The sequence below is a fragment of the Salmo salar genome, chromosome ssa11, assembly GCF_905237065.1.
Source record: "Salmo salar chromosome ssa11, Ssal_v3.1, whole genome shotgun sequence".
NCBI classification, from domain to species: Eukaryota; Metazoa; Chordata; class Actinopteri; order Salmoniformes; family Salmonidae; genus Salmo; species Salmo salar.
Window position 1 is genome coordinate 46,881,505 of NC_059452.1, and position 17,825 is coordinate 46,899,329.

Below are 17,825 nucleotides of genomic sequence, written 5' to 3' on the forward strand. Positions count from 1 at the left end.
TCTGGTTATGTCTCTCTCTAGTTCTGTCTCTGTCTAGTTCTGTCTCTATGTCTAGTTCTGTCTTTAGTTCTGTCTCTATGTCTAGTTCTGTCTCTAGTTCTGTCTCTGTCTAGTTATGTCTCTCTCTAGTTCTGTCTCTGTCTAGTTATGTCTCTATGTCTAGTTCTGTCTCTATGTCTAGTTCTGTCTCTATGTCTAGTTCTGTCTCTAGTTATGTCTCTGTCTAGTTCTGTCTCTGTCTAGTTCTGTCTCTATGTCTAGTTCTGTCTATGTCTAGTTCTGTCTCTATTTCTGTCTTCAGTTCTGTCTCTATGTCTAGTTCTGTCTCTATGTCTAGTTCTGTCTCTATGTCTAGTTCTGTCTCTAGTTCTGTCTCTATGTCTTGTTCTGTCTCTATGTCTAGTTCTGTCTCTATGTCTAGTTCTGTCTCTATGTCTAGTTCTGTCTCTATGTCTAGTTCTGTCTCTACTTCTGTCTCTATGTCTAGTTCTGTCTCTATGTCTAGTTCTGTCTCTATGTCTAGTTCTGTCTCTATGTCTAGTTCTGTCTCTAGTTCTGTCTCTATGTCTAGTTCTGTCTCTTTATCTAGTTATGTCTCTATGTCTAGTTCTGTCTTCAGTTCTGTCTCTATCTCTAGTTCTGTCTCTATGTCTAGTTCTGTCTCTAGTTCTGTCTCTATGTCTAGTTCTGTCTCTTGTTCTGTCTCTATGTCTAGTTCTGTCTCTAGTTCTGTCTCTAGTTCTGTCTTTAGTTCTGTCTCCATGTCTAGTTCTGTCTCTATGTCTAGTTCTGTCTCTAGTTCTGTCTCTATGTCTAGTTCTGTCTCTAGTTCTGTCTCTATGTCTAGTTCTGTCTCTAGTTCTGTCTTTAGTTCTGTCTCCATGTCTAGTTCTGTCTCTATGTCTAGTTCTGTCTCTATGTCTAGTTCTGTCTCTACTTCTGTCTCTATGTCTAGTTCTGTCTCTATGTCTTGTTCTGTCTCTATGTCTAGTTCTGTCTCTATGTCTAGTTCTGTCTCTATGTCTAGTTCTGTCTCTATGTCTAGTTCTATGTCTAGTTCTGTCTCTATGTCTAGTTCTGTCTCTATGTCTAGTTCTGTCTCTATGTCTAGTTCTGTCTCTATGTCTAGTTCTGTCTTCAGTTCTGTCTATCTCTAGTTCTGTCTCTATGTCTAGTTCTGTCTCTAGTTCTGTCTCTATGTCTAGTTCTGTCTCTTGTTCTGTCTCTATGTCTACTTCTGTCTCTAGTTCTGTCTCTATGTCTAGTTCTGTCTCTATGTCTAGTTCTGTCTCTATGTCTAGTTCTGTCTCTAGTTCTGTCTATGTCTAGTTCTGTCTCTATTTCTGTCTTCAGTTCTGTCTCTATGTCTAGTTCTGTCTCTATGTCTAGTTCTGTCTCTATGTCTAGTTCTGTCTCTAGTTCTGTCTCTATGTCTTGTTCTGTCTCTATGTCTAGTTCTGTCTCTATGTCTAGTTCTGTCTCTATGTCTAGTTCTGTCTCTATGTCTAGTTCTGTCTCTACTTCTGTCTCTATGTCTAGTTCTGTCTCTATGTCTAGTTCTGTCTCTATGTCTAGTTCTGTCTCTATGTCTAGTTCTGTCTCTAGTTCTGTCTCTATGTCTAGTTCTGTCTCTTTATCTAGTTATGTCTCTATGTCTAGTTCTGTCTTCAGTTCTGTCTCTATCTCTAGTTCTGTCTCTATGTCTAGTTCTGTCTCTAGTTCTGTCTCTATGTCTAGTTTTGTCTCTTGTTCTGTCTCTATGTCTAGTTCTGTCTCTAGTTCTGTCTCTAGTTCTGTCTTTAGTTCTGTCTCCATGTCTAGTTCTGTCTCTATGTCTAGTTCTGTCTCTATGTCTAGTTCTGTCTCTACTTCTGTCTCTATGTCTAGTTCTGTCTCTATGTCTTGTTCTGTCTCTATGTCTAGTTCTGTCTCTATGTCTAGTTCTGTCTCTATGTCTAGTTCTGTCTCTATGTCTAGTTCTATGTCTAGTTCTGTCTCTATGTCTAGTTCTGTCTCTATGTCTAGTTCTGTCTCTATGTCTAGTTCTGTCTCTAGTTCTGTCTCTATGTCTAGTTCTGTCTCTTGTTCTGTCTCTATTTCTACTTCTGTCTCTAGTTCTGTCTCTATGTCTAGTTCTGTCTCTATGTCTAGTTCTGTCTCTATGTCTAGTTCTGTCTCTAGTTCTGTCTTCAGTTCTGTCTCTATGTCTAGTTCTGTCTCTATGTCTAGTTCTGTCTCTATGTCTAGTTCTGTCTCTATGTCTATTTCTGTCTTTAGTTCTGTCTCTATGTCTAGTTCTGTCTCTAGTTCTGTCTCTATGTCTAGTTCTGTCTCTAGTTCTGTCTCTAGTTCTGTCTCTATGTCTAGTTCTGTCTCTAGTTCTGTCTCTGTCTAGTTCTGTCTATGTCTAGTTCTGTCTATGTCTAGTTCTGTCTCTATGTCTAGTTCTGTCTCTAGTTCTGTCTCTATGTCTAGTTCTGTCTCTGTCTAGTTCTGTCTCTACTTCTGTCTCTAGTTCTGTCTCTATGTCTAGTTCTGTCTCTAGTTCTGTCTCTAGTTCTGTCTCTAGTTCTGTCTCTATTTCTAGTTCTGGCTCTAGTTCTGTCTCTATGTCTAGTTATGTCTCTATGTCTAGTTCTGTCTCTAGTTCTGTCTCTGTCTAGTTCTGTCTATGTCTAGTTCTGTCTCTATGACGAGTTCTGTCTCTATGTCTAGTTCTGTCTCTAGTTCTGTCTCTATGTCTAGTTCTGTCTCTGTCTAGTTCTGTCTCTACTTCTGTCTCTAGTTCTGTCTATATGTCTAGTTCTGTCTCTAGTTCTGTCTCTAGTTCTGTCTCTAGTTCTGTCTCTATTTCTAGTTCTGGCTCTAGTTCTGTCTCTATGTCTAATTATGTCTCTATGTCTAGTTCTGTCTCTAGTTCTGTGTCTATGTCTAGTTCTGTCTCTAGTTCTGTCTCTAGTTCTGTCTCTAGTTCTGTCTCTAGTTCTAGTTCTGGCTCTAGTTCTGTCTCTGTCTAGTTCTGTCTCTAGTTCTGTCTCTAGTTCTGTCTCTAGTTCTGTCTCTAGTTCTAGTTCTGGCTCTAGTTCTGTCTCTATGTCTAGTTATGTCTCTATGTCTAGTTCTGTCTCTAGTTCTGTCTCTGTCTAGTTCTGTCTATGTCTAGTTCTGTCTCTATGTCTAGTTCTGTCTCTATGTCTAGTTCTGTCTCTAGTTCTGTCTCTATGTCTAGTTCTGTCTCTGTCTAGTTCTGTCTCTAGTTCTGTCTATATGTCTAGTTCTGTCTCTAGTTCTGTCTCTAGTTCTGGCTCTAGTTCTGTCTCTATGTCTAGTTCTGTCTCTATTTCTGTCTCTAGTTCTGTCTCTATGTCTAGTTCTGGTTCTAGTTCTGTCTCTATGTCTAGGTATGTCTCTATGTCTAGTTCTGTCTCTAGTTCTGTCTCTAGTTCTGGCTCTATGTCTAGTTCTGTCTCTATGTCTAGTTCTGTCTCTATGTCTAGTTCTGTCTCTAGTTCTGTCTCTAGTTCTGTCTCTATGTCTAGTTCTGTCTCTATGTCTAGTTCTGTCTCTAGTTCTGTCTCTATGTCTAGTTCTGTCTCTATGTCTAGTTCTGTCTCTATGTCTAGTTCTGTCTCTATGTCTAGTTCTGTCTCTAGTTCTGTCTCTATGTCTAGGTCTGTCTCTAGTTCTGTCTCTATGTCTAGGTCTGTCTCTAGTTCTGTCTCTATGTCTAGGTCTGTCTCTAGTTCTGTCTCTATGTCTAGGTCTGTCTCTAGTTCTGTCTCTATGTCTAGTTCTGTCTCTAGTTCTGTCTCTATGTCTAGTTCTGTCTCTAGTTCTGTCTCTATGTCTAGTTCTGTCTCTAGTTCTGTCTCTATGTCTAGTTCTGTCTCTAGTTCTGTCTCTAGTTCTGTCTCTATGTCTAGTTCTGTCTCTATGTCTAGTTCTGTCTCTAGTTCTGTCTCTATGTCTAGTTCTGTCTCTATGTCTAGTTCTGTCTCTATGTCTAGTTCTGTCTCTATGTCTAGTTCTGTCTCTAGTTCTGTCTCTATGTCTAGGTCTGTCTCTAGTTCTGTCTCTATGTCTAGGTCTGTCTCTAGTTCTGTCTCTATGTCTAGGTCTGTCTCTAGTTCTGTCTCTATGTCTAGTTCTGCCTCTAGTTCTGTCTCTATGTCTAGTTCTGTCTCTAGTTCTGTCTCTATGTCTAGTTCTGTCTCTAGTTCTGTCCCTTTGTCTAGTTCTGTCTCTAGTTCTGTCTCTATGTGTAGTTCTGTCTCTATGTGTAGTTCTGTCTCTCTCCTTCCTCTTCTCTCTCTGTCCACTCTTCACCTCCTCCACTGTGTCCTCTCTGTGGCCATGCCTCTTCGTCTGCTGCTCTCCTCCCTTTTACACATCTGTTTCTTTTTGAGGTTTTCCTCTCCTTCACTTTGAAAGCCACAGTTAACAATGTAGCAATGTAGCAATTATAGAACAACTTCCAAGGATGAAGGACTTTCATTTGGAATATAATGAATGGTTTAGATCAGGGGTGTCAAACTCATTTTGGTCTTCACCGATGTCCGGAGGGCTGCAATTAAAATTGGTAAAAAATGTCCTCGCCATCCACATTTACATAGAAATAGTTCCATATCCATCGCTTTTGGAATGTTGGATTCTCCCTGACTGTCTAGCATTCATTTTGATGACTATTATCAAGCTGGACTGAGAGAAGAGACTATAAATGACTGTTATCTAGCTGGACAGAGTGAAAAGACTATAAATGACTGTTATCAAGCTGGACAGAGAGAAGAGACTATAAATGACTTATCTAGCTGGACAGAGTGAAGAGACTATAAATGACTGTTATCTAGCTGGACTGAGTGAAGAGACTATAAATGACTGTTATCTAGCTGGTCAGAGTGAAAAGACTATAAATGACTGTTATCAAGCTGGACAGAGAGAAGAGACTATAAATGACTTATCTAGCTGGACAGAGTGAAGAGACTATAAATGACTGTTATCTAGCTGGACTGAGTGAAGAGACTATAAATGACTGTTATCAAGCTGGACATAGTGAAGAGACTATAAATGACTGTTATCTAGCTGGACTGAGTGAAGAGACTATAAATGACTGTTATCTAGCTGGTCAGAGTGAAAAGACTATAAATGACTGTTATCTAGCTGGACAGAGAGAAGATACTAGAAATGACTGTTATCAAGCTGGTCAGAGTAAAGAGACTATAAATGACTGTTATCGAGCTGGACAGAGTGAAGAGACTAGAAATGACTGTTATCTAGCTGGACAGAGTGAAGAGACTATAAATGACTGTTATCTAGCTGGACAGAGTGAAGAGACTATAAATGACTGTTATCTAGCTGGACAGAGTGAAGAGACTATAAATGACTTATCTAGCTGGTCAGAGTGAAGAGACTATAAATGACTGTTATCTAGCTGGTCAGAGTGAAGAGACTATAAATGACTTAGCTAGCTGGTCAGAGAGAAGAGACTAAATGACTGTTATCAAGCTGGACAGAGTGAAGAGACTAGAAATGACTGTTATCAAGCTGGTCTGAGTGAAGAGACTATAAATGACTGTTATCTAGCTGGTCAGAGTGAAGAGACTAGAAATGACTGTTATCAAGCTGGTCAGAGTGAAGAGACTATAAATGACTGTTATCAAGCTGGACAGAGTGAAGAGACTATAAATGACTGTTATCTAGCTGGACTGAGTGAAGAGACTATAAATAACTGTTATCTAGCTGGTCAGAGTGAAAAGACTATAAATTACTGTTATCAAGCTGGACAGAGTGAAGAGACTATAAATGACTGTTATCTAGCTGGACAGAGTGAAGAGACTATAAATGACTGTTATCTAGCTGGTCAGAGTGAAGAGACTATAAATGACTCTTATCTAGCTGGTCAGAGTGAAGAGACTATAAATGACTATTATCTAGCTGGTCAGAGTGAAGAGACTATAAATGACTGTTATCTAGCTGGACAGAGAGAAGAGACTATAAATGACTGTTATCTAGCTGGACAGAGTGAAGAGACTATAAATGACTGTTATCTAGCTGGTCAGAGTGAAGAGACTATAAATGACTATTATCTAGCTGGTCAGAGTGAAGAGACTATAAATGACTGTTATCAAGCTGGACAGAGTGAAGAGACTATAAATGACTGTTATCTAGCTGGACAGAGAGAAGAGACTATAAATGTAGGTCCATTGTCATTTTTACAGTTTTCTATTGGTTTTAGTCATTCCAATGTCAACTGAGATCGTTTTTCACAGACGATTATGTAATTGTCTTACTCAAACCCCCTGTGGGCCGGATTGAATGGGTTCTCTGGCCAGTCTGTAGGTTTGACACCCCTGGTTTAGATAATACAGATGACTACACTCCAGAAGTCTTTGAAAGCAGAAGTACTGTGTTGTAGGGCAGTCTGAGGGTTGAGTGTAGTGTCTTGTTGCTCATTAAGGGAGTTAGGTTGTCATCTTATCAGAGAGAGAGAGACAGAGAGACAGAGAGAGAGAGATAGACAGAGAGAGAGAGAGATACATAGAGATGTACGCTGTACACAATTTCATGAGCTGAAATAAAAGATCCCAGAAATGTTTCATCTGCACCAAAATATTATTTCTCTGACATTTTGCGCACACATTTTTTTTCATCCCTGTTAGTGAGCATTTCTCCTTTGCCAAGATAATCCATCCATCTGACAGGTGTGGGATATCAAGAAGCAGACTAAACAGCATGACCATTACACAGGTGCACCTTGTGCTGGGGACAATAAAAGGCCACTCTAAAATGTGCAGTTTTGTCACACAACACAGTGCCACAGATGTCTCAAGTTTTGAGGGACAGTGCAATTGGCATGCTGGCTACAGGAATTTCCACCAGAACTGTTGCCAGATAATTGAACGTTAATTTCTCTACCATAAGCCACCTCCAACGTCATTTTAGACAATTTGGCAGTACGTCCAACCTGCCTTTCAACCGCAGACCACGTGTAAGGCGTTGTGTGGGCGGGCGGTTTGCTGAAGTCAACGTTGTGAACAGTGCCCCATGGTGGCGTGGGGTTATGGTATGGGGTTATGGTATAAGCTACGGACAACAAACACAATTGCATTTTATCGATGGCAATTTGTATGCACAGAAATACCGTGACGAGATCCTAAGGCCCATTGTGAGGCAAACATTTTTTGACCTGTGATCAGCAGATGCACATCTGTATTCCCAGTCATGTGAAATCCATAGATTAGGACTTCATTTATTTATTTCAATTGACTGATTTTCTTATATGAACTGTAACTCAGTAAAATCTTGTTGCATCTTGCATCTTGTTCAGTATAGATTTATACGAGCCCAGTCGGGGGAAAGATTCATGTTTTATTCACAGACGATGGAGAGGCAGGCAGGGAGGATCATGGGAAAGATGAAAGACTCAGAGCAGATCAGACAGTTGGTGGCCAGAAGAGACTAATGTTCTCTCTCTCGCTCTCTATCTTTCTTTCTTTCTTTCTTTTTGCAGTTAGAAATTGAGAGACGAGAGTGAATGTGAGCTTTAAGAAATGTGAGGGAGAGAATGAGAGAGAGAGAGAAATCAAGATTGACGACCATAAAACTTCAATTAAACACGTTTTTTAAATGAGGAATGAGGTGTCTCTTGGAGTAGCCAGTTCTGGTGAGAAGTGCACAAACTATCTCTCCTTCCCTCCTTCCTCCAGGGGAGCAGTCAGACCTGGGGTATAACTCCCTCTCTAAAGAAGAGGTGCGTAGAGGAGAACCCAGCCCGCTGGACAGGGACAGCACCCAGGACAAGGACAACAAGAAGGAGAGTGACTACAGCTCCTGTGAGTGTTGCTATGGAGTTGTAGACATTCTGTCAGATGTTTCCTGCTGAGAGGATGTTATAGGAAGAGCAGGCTGCACTCTGCTGCCCCCTGGTGGAGGTTTACACTGTCTGTCCCTCAATGCTGTCAACATCATATATTCAGTCTCTCTGGTGGAGGTTTATACTGTCTGTCTGTCTGTCTGTCCCTCAATGCTGTCAACATCATATATTCAGTCTCTCTGGTGGAGGTTTATACTGTCTGTCTGTCTGTCTGTCTGTCCCACAATGCTGTCAACAGCAAATATTCAGAGTCTCTCTGGTGGAGGTTTATACTGTCTGTCTGTCTGTCTGTCTGTCTGTCTGTCTGTCTGTCTGTCTGTCTGTCTGTCTGTCTGTCTGTCTGTCTGTCTGTCTGTCTGTCTGTCCCACAATGCTGTTAACAGCATATATTCAGAGTCTCTCTGGTGGAGGTTTATACTGTCTGTCTGTCTGTCTGTCTGTCTGTCCCACAACACTGTATTCAGGTCTATATAGTAAATCTGATCTGTTATCTCTACATTAAAGGCTTGATGACTTGATACATGTACATTCTTTGATGTTCTTTTCTCAGGCGTATTTGATTGTGTGGTTGTACTAATTTTTGTGTGTGTGTGTGTGTGTGTGTGTGTGTGTGTGTGTGTGTGTGTGTGTGTGTGTGTGTGTGTGTGTGTGTGTCCAGTGTCGGAGACAGAGAGTGCTAAGGGCAGTGGAGACTGTCTCCCCCAACAGGACTTCCCAGAGGTCAACGGTCCATTCAAACGGCATAATTCCGGCATCGTCCGCGGCAACTATCCCTATGACAATGCAGCGTGTGAGCCCATGGGGTCAACCAGCACAGGTAAATACCTGGAACTAACTGTCCCTATGACGATGCAGCCTGTGAGCCCACGGGGTCAACCAGCACAGGTAAATACCTGGAACTAACTATCCCTATGACGATGCAGCCTGTGAGCCCACGGGGTCAACCAGCACAGGTAAATACCTGGAACTAACTATCCCTATGACGATGCAGCCTGTGAGCCCACGGGGTCAACCAGCACAGGTAAATACCTGGAACTAACTATCCCTATGACGATGCAGCCTGTGAGCCCAAGGGGTCAACCAGCACAGGTAAATACCTGGAACTAACTGTCCCTATGACGATGCAGCCTGTGAGCCCACGGGATCAACCAGCACAGGTACATTTTACTATTGGTGTAACACTGAGTACGGTTACATGCACACTATAATGTGATTATTGTGGATAGTCAGATTATATAATAGTTTGATTAAAACGTTTACATGCTTTGTAAGAAGAAGGATTTCCCTAATAATAATAACTCTGTTTCCATGGAGACATCTGAAAAGGCTACCTGATGTCTCTCTGATAAATGCAGATCATCACCAGTCTAAATTAACATTCTACCACAGCAAACATGTTATAAAGTTTGTATGTGAGAACTATTTCTAAAACCCATATATTCAGTTGTTCTGAACTCACTTCACTAAAGAGGGAGGCTCTCGGCTGGTGCCCAGCACAGGTGCAGATCAAATACACCACTGGAACGCCGATTAAGGTGTTTACACGTCCTAATAATGTGAAAGATTGCTCAGAAAACGGCGTATGCTTACTTTGATTTTTACCTTACGCCGATTTAAGATAAACAGAGGAAAGTGTTTACATGAATTTTGCACAAACTGCCTACTGCCATGATCCATGTAATACCAAACTATTAGTGACTGTAAACATACTCACTGATTCTCTCTGTCTGTCTGTCTGTCTCCCTCTCCCCCTCTCTTTCTCTCCCTCTCTGTCATTCTGTTTGTCCATTCCTTCCTCTTCCCCCCCCTCCCTCCCTTCATCCCTACTTCCCTCTCTCGTAACTCTCCCTCCCCCTCTCCTTCTCTCTCCTACCTCCCTCCCTCCCTCACTTCCCCCTCCTCTCTTCTCTCCCCCTCCCTGTCTCTTCTCCTCTCTCTTCTCTCCCCTTCCCTCCCTCCCCCCTCCCTCTCTCTTCTCCCCCCTCCCTGTCTCTTCTCCTCTCTCTTCTCCCTCCCTCCCTCCCTCCCTCCCTCCCTCCCTCCCTCTCCCCTCCCCTCTCTTCTCTCTCCCTCCCTCCCTCTCCCCTCCCTTTCTCTTCTCCCCCTCCCTGTCTCTTCTCCTCTCTCTTCTCTCCCCTCCTCCCTCCCTCCCTCCCTCCCTCCCTCCCTCCCTCCCTCCCTCCCTCCTCCTCTCTCCCCCCTCCCTGTCTCTTCTCCTCTCTCTTCTCTCCCCTCCCTCCCTCCCCCCTCCCTCTCTCTTCTCCCCCCTCCCTGTCTCTTCTCCTCTCTCTTCTCTCTCCCTCCCTCCCTCCCTCCCTCCCTCCCTCCCTCCCTCCCTCCCTCCCTCTCCCCTCCCCCTCTCTTCTCTCCCCCTCCCTCCCTCTCCCCTCCCTTTCTCTTCTCCCCCTCCCTGTCTCTTCTCCTCTCTCTTCTCTCCCCCCTCCCTCCCTCCCTCCCTCCCTCCCTCTCCCCTCCCTCTCTTCTCCCCCCTCCCTGTCTCTTCTCCTCTCTCTTCTCTCCCCCTCCCTCCCTCTCCCCTCCCTTTCTCTTCTCCCCCTCCCTGTCTCTTCTCCTCTCTCTTCTCTCCCCCTCCCTCCCTCTCCCCCTCCCTGTCTCTTCTCCTCTCTCTTCCCTCCCTCCCTCTCTCTTCTCTCCCCTCCCTCTCTCTTCTCCCCCCTCCCTCTCCCCCTCCCTCCCTCTCTCTTCTCCTCTCTCTTCTCTCCCCCTCTCCCCCTCCCTCTCTCTTCTCCCCCCATCCTCTCTCCAGACCATGTAGCAGGTCTCCTGTTGAGCTCCTCTCTGAATGAGATAGGTATGGTTGAGACCAACAGTCTGAGGAGGAGACATCTCAGTACCCTTGAGGAGGGAGGTGGCAGTGGGAGTAGTGGAGGAGGAGGTGAGCCATAGCTATAATTATCTATCCATTATCTGTTTACTGTCTGTCTGTCTTCCATGATGTATTGGATGTCTCTGTAGTGCAGGGCTGGAGGATGTGAATCAGCTGTATGTTTACTGTCTGTCTGTCTGTCTGTCTTCCATGATGTATTGGATGTCTCTGTAGTGCAGGGCTGGAGGATGTGAATCAGCTGTATCTATCACCCAGAACTATTTCCTGTCTAGTTGTGTCTGTCTTGACATTGTGCCTTGTTTATATGTCTCTATATCTGTACTGGATGGTAGGTGATGGCTGTGAGCCAGCTGGAACTATCCATCACAACTCACCTAGTGATTTAGACTTGTATTGATTGTCTAGTTGTGTCTGTCTTGACATTATGTCTTGTGATGTCTCAATCTGTACTGTATAGTAGATATGCTTTACTCAGTTTACTGTGTGTTGTGTAGAAAATGTCATGTTTCAGGAGAATTGTTTCTTTCCTGCTCAAAGGACCATGACAAATATAGAGATAATAAACTCTCTTCTCACCTCCTCTCACCTCCTCTCCTCTCCAATCCTCTCCAATCCTCTCACCTCCTCTCCCCTCCTCTCTGCTCATCTCCCCTCCTCTCCTCTCCTTTCCTATCCTCTCCACTCTTCACCTCCTCTCCCCTCTCCTCTCCTCTCCAATCCTCTCACCTCCTCTCCCCTCCTCTCTCCTCATCTCCTCTCCTTTCCTTTCCTATCCTCTCCCCTCTTCACCTCCTCTCCCCTCTCTCCTCCTCTCTCCTCCTCTCCTCTCCCCTCCTCTCCTCTCATCTCATCTCCTCTCCTTTCCTATCCTCTCCCCTCTTCTCCTCCTCTCCCCTCCTCTCCCCTCCTCTCCTCTCCTCTCACCTCCTCTCCCCTCCTCTCCCCTCCTCTCCTCTCTCCTCCTCTCCCCTCCTCTCCTTTCCTAACCTCTCCCCTCTTCACCTGCTCTCCCCTCCTCTCCTCTCCAGGCCATGACTGGCAGGGTGTGCGAGGGTGCAGACTGAGTGGAGAGAACAGGGTTGTCAGTGGTAGCAGTGGCACTCCGGTGTTGGGTCTGGGACTGCACCAGGGAGAGACTGACCCAGCCAGGATAGCAGAGAACTTGGGGGCCGACACCAAGATCCTCCAGGGGACCAGCTTCAGCCAGACCAACAGGCCGCGGTGGTTAGTCCTGGGAGGGCCAGAGGGGGTTGGAGCGGCGGGGGGTAAAACCAGGTGACTATCATTGATGTGGAACATTACTGACCTGCTGACATCTTGTGAAAGAGATTTGATCTCAGTGGGAGTAACCTGTATTAATAAAGGTAGAGGGAGGTCATAGACCTGATGTTCTCCTCTCTGTTGCTTTCTTTCTGTTTATGCTTCTGAAAGTAAATATCCCCTTTGGGATCAGTAAATTATGAATATCAAAATGTATTTTTATCTATTTAAAAAAAAAATCTGATCTATTAATTTCTCCATCATGCGCTGCAGACGTAGAGACAGCCCTGAAGACGGAGAGGAGAGGGACTGGAGTGACGAGGACAAGAATAACACAGACGCCATCTTTGATCTGGAGGACCTAGATCTGGACGGACCAACCACAGAGAGCGTTGCTAAAACCAGCCAATCACGGAAGAGAACGGTGCAACGCAGCGCCAGCTATGGAGGTGTGGGTGTGGCCTCAGCCTCGCGAGGCACCGTTAAACGAACGGGGATCGAGACAGGCTTCGACCCGCTGTCCCTCCTGGCGGCCGAGTCCAAGTCCCAGGGGGACAGAGAGGACGACCTGGAAGTAGAGATGGATGGGGTCGCGACCCCTACGGGCTGGCGCCAGGACCACCTGGCTAGGGAGATAGAGATGTACATGAACCATATGGGTTCTCCTCTGAACAGCCGGACCCCCAGTATGGACCTCCAGGACCCCTCCAGTCCCCTGTTCTTCCACCCTCCTCCCCCACTCATCACCACCCCACGACGGGCCAGTCTCCCTCATACCTCCCCTCTCAGGACAGGTGGATTACCTCGCTCCAGGACCCAGCACTCCCCCTCGCCCTCCCAGCCTGCCAGACAGAGGCTCTGGTCCTCACCCCCCTGTCCCCGCTCCACCCCCAGCTCACAGCCCAGCCCCTACCGGGAGAGGGAGAGAGACAGGGACCTGGGTTTGCTGTCCCCCTCTCTGTCCTCCTCCTCCTTCGCCCTGGACCAGCTCCTCACCCCCACCCTGGATGTGTTTAAGAGCAGCATGTTCTCGGCAGGGAAAGGTGTGGCAGAGAAAGCTAGTCAGTGGTACTCTCGCCTGGCCACCTCCTACAGCATGCCTACCAAGGTACGCTCATCGGTTTGTCAATGGAGGGTGTTCTACTGGTGCGTCAGTCAAAATAACACATTTCTGAATGGCAGAAGATATTTTGTAATATTATGTGACATGAATCAGAGTGTCTTGTCCACACCCCACTACCTAATGCAGCTAGGTGCCTCTCAGATTCTCAAACACATTGCAGCAGCATTTATTTTGTTCCTGAACCTCCATTGTGTCCCCTGTCCACCCCCTCCAGGATGGTAACTGTGACCGTCTGAGTGTGTCCTCTCTGGGCATGGACCCTGACTGCTCCTCCCTGTTGGATGTGGATGAGGAGGGACTGGGGGACCCAGACGGCTCCATCATCTCCCCTCAGAGAAATGGCCCCGGGCCCCGTAGGAGCCCAAGGAGAAGTCCATCCAGACGCAGTCCCCTGAGGATCAGACTGGACAGTCCCACACACGGACAGACAGGTAACATATTTCTGCCCTATCACTGAGAGAGAGAGAGAGAGAGAGAGAGAGAGAGAGAGAGAGAGAGAGAGAGAGAGAGAGAGAGAGAGAGAGAGAGAGAGAGAGAGAGAGAGAGAGAGAGAGAGAGAGAGAGAGAGAGAGAGAGAGAGAGAGAGAGAGAGAGAGAGAGAGAGAGAGAGAGAGAGAGAGAGAGAGAGAGAGAGAGAGAGAGAGAGAGAGAGAGAGAGAGAGAGAGAGAGAGAGAGAGAGAGAGAGAGAGAGAGAGAGAGAGAGAGAGAGAGAGAGAGAGAGAGAGCTAGGATCAGACAATCAGGTACTGTCCTATAACTGAGGAGGAGAGAGAGAGAGAGGGAGGAGCTAGGATCAGACAAGAGCTAGGGGAGGGAGACAGGACTCTTACCAGACTAGGCCAGCAGGCGTGCCTTTCATTGAGGTTTGGTAATATTGCTCTTATCAAGGTACTCGATCTGCCCTTCTCATGTCTCATTAGCATCCAGTGTGGAAGTAGTGCACCAGCAGGCCTGACATGGAAATGCCCTGTCCTGAGTTAGCGCGTAGCTAACGGCTAGCCATCAGAGACTGTTTACTGCTGACACCAATGATAGCAGATGTTGATGGATAATGGTGTGCTCCTTCTCCGGGTGTGTCCTGTCTCTCCACCAGGCTTTCCTCCCCCAGACTGCTCTGATCTGGGCTCGTCTCGCTACACCAGCAATACCAGTGTCTTCCAGAACTACGCCATGGAGGTGAGGGCACCACACTTACAGACCTCTCAAACTAAACCAGAAAAACTCACAGGAACATTGAAACGAAGCCAACACTACAGATAGCCTGATTTTCAGATAGGACCATCAATCAAGTATCAAGTACTACAAGACAAAGGACCAAGGATACTTCTCATTCATACAACCAGGCCAGGGGGGGTCTCTGCCATTTTGTGCCGACTCCTGATTGACCTGATGTCCATCTTGGCTCTGCTGTGTGTGTTTCCAGCTGTTGATCTCCAGCTGTTCTCGCTGTAAGACGTGTGACGGTCTGGTGTACGACGAGGAGATCATGGCAGGATGGACGGCTGACGACTCCAACCTCAACACCACCTGTCCCTTCTGTGGGAACCCCTTCCTCCCTTTCCTTAATGTAGAGATCAGAGACCTGAGAGGACCTGGGAGGTACACTATATACACACCCAGACATTTAACAGCCTCCCTGTTCCCCTGATACCACACCTCCACTCCTCCTCTCATCCTCTCACCTTCAGGTTCTTCCTGAAGAGCAGTCCGTCAGTGGATGAGGCTGTGTCATCGTCCTACTCTGTGTCCACCGGTCTGGACACCGGGACGTCCACTCTGTCCACACCTTGTCCCACTACTGTCCTGTCTCCTCTCTCACCCAGGATCACTGTAGAGGGCTGCTCTGGTAACAACAGGTACACTGCACTATACACTACACACTACACAATGCACACTACACACCAACCCCTGTCCCACCACCATCCTCTCAGATAAACCCTAGCCTACCACCCCTAGCCTACCACCCCTAGTCTACCATCCCTAGTCTACCACCCCTAGTCTACCACCCCTAGCCTACCACCCCTAGCCTACCACCCCTAGCCTACCACCCCTAGCCTACCCCCCCTAGCCTACCCCCCCTAGCCTACCCCCCCTAGCCTACCACCCCTAGTCTACCACCCCTAGTCTACCACCCCTAGCCTACCACCCCTAGCCTACCACCCCTAGCCTACCACCCCTAGCCTACCACCCCTAGCCTACCCCCCCTAGCCTACCACCCCTAGCCTAGTGCTCTCTCAGTTAGTTTCCTGAGATTATTAGTCAGTATTAGTATAGTGGTAGTGTTCTCTCTCTCTGTTAGTTTCCTGAGATTATTAGTCAGTATTAGTATAGTGGTAGTGTTCTCTCTCTGTTAGTTTCCTGAGATTATTAGTCAGTATTAGTATAGTGGTAGTGTTCTCTCTCCCTCCTCATTGGGGTTTCTGTTGGATTACATGACATCTCAGTAGAGAATGTGTTTGAAGTAGCCGCCTACTGATACTATCTGCAATGGAAAACAGGAGCTTCTCCTGGCCCTAACACCTGGCCCTAACACCTGGCCCTATGGCCCTAACACCTGGTCCTAACACGTGTGTGTGTGTGTGTGTGTGTGTGTGTGTGTGTGTGTGTGTGTGTGTGTGTGTGTGTGTGTGTGTGTGTGTGTGTGTGTGTGTGTGTGTGTGTGTGTGTGTGTGTGTGTGTGTGTGTGTGTGTGTGTGTGTGTGTGTGTGTGTGTGTGTGTCCATCCCCAGGCTGTCGTCGTCCAGGGCCCAGTGTATAGCGATCCCTACAGAGCGGTGCCAGGGGGCCCTGTCCCCAGGGTCAGCTATGGTGCGGAGTGTCAGTGCCTTTGACCCCATGGAGGAACCAACTCGACTCAACCACAATGTACCCACTACAGGCAGCCTGCCCAGCCGACTCAACGAAGCCAGCGTGAGACAGACTCCCAAAACACACACACACACATACATTCTTACTTGATTATTGTTATGTATCTGTAGTGGTCGAGGACCACCCAAAGCCTAACTTCTCAACTTTAACCCCTGACCTTTAACCCCCCCAGGACCCCCTGAGTGTTGATATGGAGTGGCGTCTCCACCACCCAGAACCAGTCACAGTACCCTACCTGAGTCCCCTGGTGCTGTGGAAGGAGCTGGAGTCCCTGCTGGAGAACGAGGGAGACCCTGTTATCACGGTGTCAGCCGTGGTGGACCACCATCCTATCATCTACTGGAACCTGGTTTGGTCCTTCAGACGTCTGGACCTGCCCAGCAACCTGCCTGGACTCATACTGACCTCAGAGCACTGTAACAGGGGATCTACGGTAGGGAACACTGTCTATACATTCCCTGTCTATACATCTCACCCCTTATTCCCTGTCTATACATCTCACCCCTTATTCCCTGTCTATACATCTCACCCCTTATTCCCTGTCTATTCGTCTCACCCCATATTCCCTGTCTATACATCTCACCCCTTATTCCCTGTCTATACATCTCACCCCTTATTCCCTGTCTATACATCTCACCCCTTATTCCCTGTCTATTCGTCTCACCCCATATTCCCTGTCTATACATCTCACCCCTTATTCCCTGTCTATACATCTCAGCCCTTATTCCCTGTCTATACATCTCACCCCTTATTCCCTGTCTATACATCTCAGCCCTTATTCCCTGTCTATACATCTCACCCCAGATTCCCTGTCTATACAGCTCACCCCTTATTCCCTGTCTATACAGCTCACCCCTTATTCCCTGTCTATACACCTCACCCCTTATTCCATGTCTATACACCTCACTCCTTATTCCCTGTCGATACGTCTCCCTCCAGATATATTGTCATTGTGCTAGTGTGTGTGTGTCTCATATCTGTCCCTGTCCTTCCCCAGGTCCCTCGCCACTGGATGTCAGAGGACAGTAAACATGTGTTGATCCAGATCTTATGGGATAACCTCAAGCTGCACCGGGATCTCATCCAGCCGTTTTACATCCTCTGGAACACACAGAGTAGGTCACGGTCTACAGCAGGTCCTGAAACCGTCTCAGTGAAATGCATTAAGTCACGGTCTACAGCAGGTCCTGAAACCGTCTCAGTGAAATGCATTAGGTCACGGTCTACAGCAGATCCTGAAACCGTCTCAGTGTAATGCATTAAGTCACGGTCTACAGCAGGTCCTGAAAGCGTCTCAGTGAAATGCATTAAGTCACGGTCTACAGCAGGTCCTGAAACCGTCTCAGTGAAATGCATTAGGTCACGGTCTACAGCAAATCCTGAAACCGTCTCAGTGTAATGCATTAAGTCACGGTCTACAGCAGGTCCTGAAACCGTCTCAGTAAAATGCATTAAGTCACGGTCTACAGCAGGTCCTGAAACCGTCTCAGTGTAATGCATTAAGTCACGGTCTACAGCAGGTCCTGAAACCGTCTCAGTGTAATGCATTAAGTCACGGTCTACAGCAGGTCCTGAAACCGTCTCAGTGTAATGCATTAAGTCACGGTCTACAGCAGGTCCTGAAACCGTCTCAGTGAAATGCATTAAGTCACAGTCTACAGCAGGTCCTGAAACCGTCTCAGTGTAATGCATTAAGTCACGGTCTACAGCAGGTCCTGAAACCGTCTCAGTGTAATGCATTAAGTCACGGTCTACAGCAGGTCCTGAAACCGTCTCAGTGAAATGCATTAAGTCACAGTCTACAGCAGGTCCTGAAACCGTTTCAGTGAAATGCATTAAGTCACAGTCTACAGCA

The 17,825-nt window shown here is 46.7% G+C and overlaps 1 protein-coding gene across 10 annotated transcripts in view; it reads left to right on the top strand.

The window, feature by feature from the left end:
- The window catches only part of LOC106562848 (C-myc promoter-binding protein), a 323,735-nt gene that overhangs the window by 299,136 nt on the left and 6,774 nt on the right, over nucleotides 1–17,825 (top strand). For 9 of the 10 annotated variants that reach the window (XM_045689663.1, XM_045689665.1, XM_045689667.1 and 6 more), the window contains 12 exons: nucleotides 7,704–7,829; nucleotides 8,529–8,687; nucleotides 10,638–10,766; nucleotides 11,747–11,993; nucleotides 12,243–13,086; nucleotides 13,316–13,532; nucleotides 14,196–14,278; nucleotides 14,526–14,701; nucleotides 14,791–14,958; nucleotides 15,832–16,012; nucleotides 16,143–16,403; nucleotides 16,968–17,085. In XM_045689663.1, coding sequence (XP_045545619.1) covers nucleotides 7,704–7,829; nucleotides 8,529–8,687; nucleotides 10,638–10,766; nucleotides 11,747–11,993; nucleotides 12,243–13,086; nucleotides 13,316–13,532; nucleotides 14,196–14,278; nucleotides 14,526–14,701; nucleotides 14,791–14,958; nucleotides 15,832–16,012; nucleotides 16,143–16,403; nucleotides 16,968–17,085 — 2,709 coding nt within the window. The remainder of the gene's footprint in view (nucleotides 1–7,703; nucleotides 7,830–8,528; nucleotides 8,688–10,637; nucleotides 10,767–11,746; nucleotides 11,994–12,242; nucleotides 13,087–13,315; nucleotides 13,533–14,195; nucleotides 14,279–14,525; nucleotides 14,702–14,790; nucleotides 14,959–15,831; nucleotides 16,013–16,142; nucleotides 16,404–16,967; nucleotides 17,086–17,825) is intronic. The other variant, XM_045689664.1, reaches the window with a different exon arrangement.